The sequence below is a fragment of the Olea europaea genome, unplaced genomic scaffold, assembly GCF_002742605.1.
Source record: "Olea europaea var. sylvestris unplaced genomic scaffold, O_europaea_v1 scaffold2974, whole genome shotgun sequence".
Taxonomy (NCBI): Eukaryota; Viridiplantae; Streptophyta; class Magnoliopsida; order Lamiales; family Oleaceae; genus Olea; species Olea europaea.
Window position 1 is genome coordinate 45,552 of NW_019248369.1, and position 8,902 is coordinate 54,453.

The following is an 8,902-nucleotide window of genomic DNA, read 5'->3' on the forward strand; positions in this document are numbered from 1 at the left end:
TGCATAAGTTCAGTTTTATTGCAAATACAATGATACAGAATCTCAAGTACAAATACATTTGACATTTTTTCACAAATATGATAAGATTAGATTTAACATTTTACTGCAAGGACCATGAGAAGTAACTCAAAGATAGGGAGAATGAGAAGTGGCCATCACTAGTAGAGGAAGCTTTTTATGGACAGTGATTCCTGAGAGTTCACTCATGTCCAGATCCCTTTCCGTTACTCCAATTGGCAACGTGAAATTGAAATTAAGCATTAATTTTGCTAATGCAAGTTCATCAACCGCCATGGCAAATGAAATACCAGGGCAGCCTCTTCGACCAGAACCGAATGGAATGTACTCAAAGTTAAGACCTTTGAAGTCTATTCCGGTGTTAAGAAACCTTTCTGGATTGAAATCATCGGGATTTTTCCACAACACTGGGTCTCTTGCAATTGCCCAAGCATTGATGATCACTCGAGTTCCAACTCCAATGTCATATCCCATTACTTTAGTGTCTTGCATTGCTTCTCGAGGGAGCAGTAAAGGAACTGGAGGATGTACTCTTAGGCTCTCTTTGATCACTGCCTTTAAATATGGCATTTTCTCTAGATCATCTTCGGTTATTTCTAATTTATTTCCGGCTACTTGTTTTACCTCGTTTTGCAGTTTCTTCATGATTTTTGGATGCCTTAAAAGCTCTGTCAATGCCCACTCTAAAGCGGTAGATGTTGTATCCGTCCCTGCACCGAACATATCCTGTACAAGGAATGGCTGCTACATTAAAATGGGCACTACTAAATAAGTTCTGTTCAGTTTTTAGTAGCCATTTACCGTCCACTCTTCTTTGTTGAAGCCATTCTATTTTTTCGTGAGTAAGTGAAAGGAAATAACACATGCATAAACAAATAAATAAAGGAAGAGAGGAAAGGTTCTTACAAAAATGACAGCTTTGATGATATCAGTTTCAACATCGAAACTCGATTTGTTTTCTTTCTGAATTTCGAGCAATATGTCCACAAGATCTGGTTCTCCAACTTCATTGCTTATATCATTAGGGTTTTTCTCTCCTTTCTTTCGATCTCTGTGCTCTTCAATTACTCTTTCCCAAAATTCATCAAATAGTTTGGCTAATTTCGATACTCTCGCATCAAAACCATTGACTCGATTAATCCAACTAAGCCCTGGAATATAATCTCCTGGATTAAATGTACCTGATAACTCCCCAAATTCCTTATACATCGACTCCAATTTCATGATTGTGTCTTCACCACTATATTTCCATCCCACGGCCACTCTACATACAATGCAATTAGCAAGCGAGACCAGCATATCGCTCAAGTTTATCAATGATGAAGATGAATTTCTTATCTTATCGATCATTAGGGACGTTTCCTCTTCTCTTACATAACGAAAAGATTGAACCCGCTTGTTACTCAAAAGCTGAAGAACACATATACTTCTCACCTGCCTCCAGTGCTCACCATAAGAAGCAAAAGCTATGTCCTTGGAGCCATAAACAACTTCGTCAGGAAGTCTAGATTTCGGCCTGTTTGAGAAAATCACGTCCTGATTTTTCATTATCTCCCGAGCTCCATCAGCAGACGAGACAATAACTGCGGGCACTCGGCCAAGATGAACCAGCATTAGTGAACCATAGCGTTTGGATAATGCTTGCAGCGAGCGATGGGGGTATAAGCCGACTTGATGAAGATTTCCAATCACAGGAAGCTTTGGTGGAGATGGAGGTAACCTTTTCCCGGCTGCTGAACCTGTAATGAGTTGCCATTTGAAAACGAAAATGATGAACAAAATGAAGGAAACCAAAGGAATTATTAAATATGCAAGAGAACTCATATTCAATTCTTTCTGGAGGAAGTTAACAAGATAGTCTTCTTATGATCGACTATTTAACATGACTTTATTTTCTCCAGACAATTATTAGGACATCAAATTAAGCAGAAGACAGAATTTATAATCTTGAAGTTGTCATATTCATCTTTATGAAGGGTCCAGATGTGTCTCTTGCTGCAAAAGCAAACAATTTTGGTTGTTTGATTTTTTCCGTTTTCATATTAATATTGTAGTTGTCATATTCATCTTTATAATCATGGAGTTTTTCTCATTTATATTTATTATTTGTCGTTTTTGTTTGTACATTACAAATAACATTTTTTAAATTGTTTTCAGCATTTCATTGAGATTGCCTGCAACGTACGTCTTTTAAATGTCAATTGATTGGACCACATTAGGTCCACCTCATGATAATCAACGTTGATAATAAATGCATATTGACATCTGCAGAACGTGCATTATTAAAGATTTGTGGCAATTCCCTATTTGACAACTATTATTTGTAGAAAATAGAGTTTCGAACATTGACTTTTAGGACGTTGTGGGGTTAGAATTAGGCGTCCAAGGAAACAGCATACAGGCATACATGTTGAATTTGGAAATTTTTGATTGCAAGTTAACAAAAAAATTCCTACCATATAGACATTGCCAACACAGCACCTTTAAGATTTTTGTGAGCAAGTCGGGCATCACTTGTATCTGGAAAGCAAAGTATTTTAATTTTTAGGGGCACAAAAGGAAACATTGTTTATTTGTGGCGAAAATAGGAGTATGTGGTATGGAGTCCCAAAGGATGGGCACAATCCCAGAAGAATATTACGGTCCTTTCAACGTTTGTTTTATTTGATAAAGACATCTTTTAATGAATAAAACCCCAATAATTCCAAAAACTTTACAAATTGAGAAAAATAAATTTGGACACTTCATAAATTATACATTGACAAAATACATCACTTCAGTATTTCAATAAAAACAAAATTAACTGAAATATCAAACAATTATTATGATTTGAATTGATGCTCGACGCTATTAAGCATTTAGATTTTATTTTCCGCTTCGTAATATACTTATTGACAAAATGACGCCAGTTATAATGTATAAAGTAGAACAATGTAATTTCCTTCTTTTATTTTTGCAGTTTTAGAAAACAAAAAGCTAAGACATAATTAATTCGTTGTTGATAATCTTGGAGTTGTCATATTCATCTTTATGAAGGGTCCAGATGCGTCTCTTGCTGCAAAAGGAAACATTTTTGGTTGTTTGATTTTTTCTGTTTTCATATTAATCTTGGAGTTGTCATATTCATCTTGTAGTTTTTCTCATTTTTATTTATTATTAGTCGTTTTCGTTTGTACATTACAAATAACATTTTTTAATTTGTTTTTAATATTTCATTGAGATTGCCGGCAACGTACGTCTTTTAAATGTCAAATGATTGGACCATATTAGGCCCACCTCCTGATAATCAGCGTTGAATAAATGCATATTGACATCTAGTGCATTATTTTGACAACCTAAAATCTTTAATTTGTGGCAATTCCCTTATTTGACAAATATTATTTGTAGAAAATAGAGTTTTGAATCTGATTTTTAAGGACGTTGTGGGGTTAGAAGGTAGGAAATAATTTGAGTTTACGTGCAAAATATTTTATTGTGTGAATGCATGACTGAAAATAAATATGTAAAAAAAGAGTTTGAAAATAATAATTGTTGAACAGGGGCTAAGGCAGAAGCCTGCTAGGCGTACAAGGAAAAAGCATACAGGCATCTTACATGTTGCATTTGGAAGATTTTTTATTGGAAGAACAAAAAAATTCCTACCATATAGACATTACCAACACAGCACCTTTAAGATTTTTGTGAGCAAGTCGGGCATCACTTGTACCTGGAGTTGTCATATTCAAGTTTTTGAAGTCGTTCAAATTATATTAATTGTTCACACAGGAAATATATACACAGATTTATATATAGACATATTTTTACCCTCCTTTGTTTTTCTGTTACATTATGTGATAGATTTGGAAATATTATTGGTTTTAAGTACATAAATACGTCTTTAGTATTTATTAATTATGAATAAAGCTATTTACAGTTGCTCGCTACTGCAATCATCCTACATGCCATACATTGATGGTTAGTGATTTGATACACATCAAATCACTAGCTAACCGCTGCATGTATGCCACGTAAGGTGAATATGATAATGAACGACTGCAAATATCATTACTCATTAATTATAGGATCGAGCCAAATAAATATTATTGTGACAAATATATATAAAACAAAAAATATTTTACTCGGGTTGCATAATACATACGTTCGTAAATCTGTAATAAGAACTCGACCAGTCCCTACTAGTGTCCAATAGTGTTACAAATTATTGTTATTATTTTTTTTTTGTTGCTCAATAAATATTTATTATTTATGTTCATTTTAAATATTTATTACATTTTTAATTATGAGCCTGCAAATAAGTGCATTCGGACGCTTGATGATAATATGAGCTGAGTGTTTGCACAGAGAAACACATATAGCTATGACTCGTGTTTCGATCGAGAATTAGTTTATCCGAAACAAATAAACACAAGTTGCCACATAAGACTAGGCAGTATGGTTCAAATACTCTATCAATTGAGATACACAATTTATTTTGATTGTGGTAAAAGCTCTGCTATGAGTATTAAGACTAGTACAATGAATATATCTTGGAGTGTATTTGACAAGAGAACTTTTTGTAAATTGATTTCTATAGCATATTCATGCACAATAAATTAATATACTCTTGACTATTTTACGGATTACCTAAATCGACCACTAAGTAGTACTTGGTATTTGTGAACATGATATTATTTGATGTATCAATGAGTGAGTTATAATTATACGATTAGATACCCTGGTACAATTGGAGTTACATAAATCAAAGTAGTGAGCATGTATTCAAGCTTGAAAATTGTCACTTTGTTTTGGGTTCATGAATCCATTTAAGTTTTTCTGTGGAAAGTAGTTTAAATTTGATCTCATTATTTGGGATTGTATAACGAAGAAATTTGTTAATGAAAAATAAGCTTAAGAGGAAAAAGAAATTAGAAGGCCTAAATGATCATTTTAGCCCATATCTAAATATTCGACATGTTTATATGTGAGGGGGGTAAGACAAAGTTGATATTTTAAGAGGATTTAATTGTAGTGAATTGAAATAATGTTATTTTTGTGATTTATATAATTTAAGATCTTTGTTTGGAGTGTGCAGAAAATAATCTACACATAGTTCTCTTTGCCCATGCATATTTGTAAACAATAAAAATCTTTAGATTCCGATTACGCTTCAAGAATCAAATAAGAAAAAATCTTCGGCCAAATAAATGACTGAATTGTCAAATATTCAGACTTCCTAGGAATTATTAAACAGTTAAAAATAAGTGGTTTTTTTTTTTTTTTTTAAGGGGTCAAGGTAGAAGGAGTTTACAGCCATGTTAGTTTTTTGTTATCCATGATGTTAAATTCCTTTAGTATGAATGATGTCACTAATATTCAATGATGTTGAATCATTGATTTCATATTGCCAAACTCGTATGGAAGTCATTCGCGGCATCAAATTTTTTTTTTTCGATGTGACTGCTAAGATTGTGAAAGTAGGAAAATGTGAACATGTGGCCAAGGTTGGAGTTGAAGAAGAGGACATTTGTATGAAGGTCGCATTTAATTCATATGGTTTTTTTTTTTTTTTTTTTTTGGGACATCATACAACCATTGAAATTTCAAAATCAGCCAGACAACAATTGAAATTTTAATTTCGATTTGTTTTATATGTTCTTATTTGTGGCATGGTCCAAACATGTTTTATGAAGTGTATGTTCTTGCCAACATATGTGCAAAGCCTTCTTGTGAGCACATCAAACAGATTAAGGAACAGATCAAACATGCATACAAAGGTCCGCAGTCAATTTCTGATTATATGCGACTATTAAAAGTCGATCAAATAAACTTGTGGCACTTGGTAAACCATGGTTCATGAGGATTTCATTGAGAAAATTCAAGATGGTCATGACAATGATTATAAGCCTATTGTTGATATTATTAATGGGGACACACCAAATTCATTTGATGAGCTACATGAGAAGTTGATTAATATAGAACTTTCACTGCGTCAATATCACGCCAATTCCTCACCCCTCCCTGCTTCTGCTAATCCGGTTAATTCTTGATTCAATCCGGGACACCTTTTGTCTCAACACCTACCACTCATCCTTTGCCTCGGCCATTCTTGGGTCGTTTCAGTGGTGTCGAGTTCAAGGACACACTGTTTCACAGTGCTCTGTATTTCATCAGATGAATTCGAACTAGGGCCAACCTTGCAACCGCTAATCCCAATGACAATTCTAGTTGGCTTTTTGATAGTGGAGCTTCGCAGCATGTTACCACCAACCCGAGTAATCTATCCATTCATACTCCTTATGACATATCTAATGGCATAGTGATTGGAGATGGCATGGGTATCCCCATCACCCACACTTGTTCAAAATCTCTCTACACACCAACCTTATACATTTTCCTTAAATAATGTTCTTTGTGTTCCCACTATGAAAAATAATCTCATCTCTATCTCTCAATTTTGTCAATCTAATAATACATCTTTTGAGTTCTTACCTAATTCTTTTCTTTTGAATGATCTCCGTGGGGGGCAACATTTTTGCAAGGTCAGACTAAGGATGGTGTATACGAGTGGCCGAAATCCTACATTAATTCCTCTCCAATAGTGAATTTCTCAAGTGTCAAAACCATTTCTTTTATGTGGCATCATCGTCTAGGACACCCATCACCCTCTATTTTTAAGAATATTGCCTCAAACTTTCATTTAGAATTGTCGTGTCCTCTCAATTTAAATTTCAATTGTAACTCCTATCAATGCAATGAAAGTCTCAAGTTACCTTTCTCCATTTCTTCAATAGATACGTCCTCCCCTCTTGAAGTTATATTCTCTGATGTGTGGACTTCTCCTATTTTCTCTATTGATGATTTCAAATACTAGGTGATCTTTGTTTACCACTTACTAAATACATATGGCTATATCCTCTTAAATGAAAGACTCATGTACATGATGTTTTTGTCAGATTCAAATCCCTTGAAGAAAATTTCTTCAATCGAAACGTCATTACACTTTATTTGGACAATGGAGGGGAAACCAATGGCATTGCCCATTTAACTTCCCACCCTTACACATCTGAACACAATGGATACTCAGAATTTCATCATCGTCATATTTTTGAAATCAATCTATCTCTTCGCTCTCATGCATGTCTACCTCTCTCTTATTGGTCTTATGCTTTCACCACCGCAATTTATCTCATCAATCATCTACCCACTCCAACACTTCAGTTCCTCTTTCCCTATGCCAACCATTTAGGTGCTTTTCCCAATTACTCTAAACTACGTAGTTTCGGATGTCTATGTTATCTCTAGCTCTGACCATACTCTCCCCAAAACTTGCTCCTCATTCATCTCCTTGTGTATATTTGTAGGTTATTTCTCCACTCAAAGTGCATATCTATGCCTTGATCCCACCTCCTCCAATGTCTACACGTCTCATCATGTCAAGTTTGTAGAAACCATTTTTCTATTCACTTTTCTTCACTCTCACCTAGATCGACCTTTCTCTGATACGCTCACTCATGATATCCCTCTATGTCTGTTCTTCTAGCCATTAACACATTACCACTCCGTTGCAACCACTGCAGTTGAACTTTGTTGGATTTGCTCTCTTCTCAGTGAACTTGGTGTTTTTCTTACCCAACAATCGGTGATCTACTGTGACAATGTTGGTACTACAAATTTGTATTCTAATCCAATTTTCCACTCTCGCATGAAACGTGAAGCTTCAGACTATCATTTTATTCACGAACAACTTCAAAGTGGTGCCCTTCGAGTGAGCCTATCTCTTTTACTGATCAACTTGTAGATGCTCTTACCAAACTGCTTCCTCGTACTCGGTTTCTCTTCTTAAAGACCAAGATTGGACTCTCCTCATGGGGTTCCATCTAACGGGGGCATGATAAAGGATATTCCTAAATTATACTTTCTCATTGCTCCCCTTATGTACAGTCAATTAGTTCCTAATTGTTAGTCGGTTCCTTCCTAATTGTCAATCAATTCCTTTTATTTGTACCTACCTAGAATAGGATCACTACTGTGCTATATGTATACTCTCAGTTATACCCATTGTGGCAATACCATAACTTGATTCTTCTCTCAAATTCTTTATTGGATACATGTACAAAACTATTTTATTGAGAGAATATGGTTAAAATTGAGTTTGGAGAAAAATGAATTTTAAAGAATAAATCTTGAACGAGGGCTATGTTAAATAAATATTGGTTAGGCATGAAGAAGGAATGGTGTCACGTTAAAAAGAAACTTGCTAGTTTTGTACTGTCTTGGGCATTCGCTGATAATACCCAGAATAAGACTCTACAACTACAGCTACAACTACCTTCGAATATCTGGCCTACTTTTGGGATATGCAAAAATATTAGTATAAGTGTTATAGTGAATCCCTATTAGCAACACACATTAGAAGGAACTTATAGTTATATTGCTTTAGTCTATTAAAAAACCAGCATTATATTGGGTATTTGGGTTGAAGACAATCACTAAACACATCTGACCTTAAAACAGATACCAATGGTGTGTATTACTTTAGTTAGGGCACAAATAATATTAAATAAATGAAAATAGCCACAACATATACCAATCAAAAAAAATGAAAATAGACAAATATAATTTATATTCGGTTTACCTTAACTCAATGGTGTGTATTACTTTGACATACATGTCTGAATCTACGATTACTCATTACCAAGAAATGCAATCATGGGACTTCTCGAGTTTGCAAGACATCTTGATTATGAATCTGTGAAGTATAATGGAATGATACGTCTCATTGTAATGGATGAATTGTGAGATATCAAAGAATGGAATGAAGTAAAAAAAATTGTTTCAGATGACAATGTAGGAAGTCGGTTCATTTTGACTACTCGCTATTAGATGTGGCTATTTATGTAGACGC

At 34.5% G+C, this 8,902-nt stretch overlaps 1 protein-coding gene across 1 annotated transcript; it reads right to left on the minus strand.

Annotated features, from left to right (window-relative positions):
* Positions 1 to 1,939, minus strand: LOC111384683 (cytochrome P450 71A6-like). The gene is made up of 2 exons (XM_023009000.1): positions 925 to 1,939; positions 1 to 744 (listed from the first exon to the last, which is right to left on the minus strand). Exons 1-2 carry the CDS (start codon positions 1,840 to 1,842, stop codon positions 127 to 129), a joined length of 1,536 nt encoding a protein of 511 aa, XP_022864768.1. The 5' UTR covers positions 1,843 to 1,939; the 3' UTR covers positions 1 to 126.
* Positions 1,940 to 8,902: the final 6,963 nt, after the last annotated feature.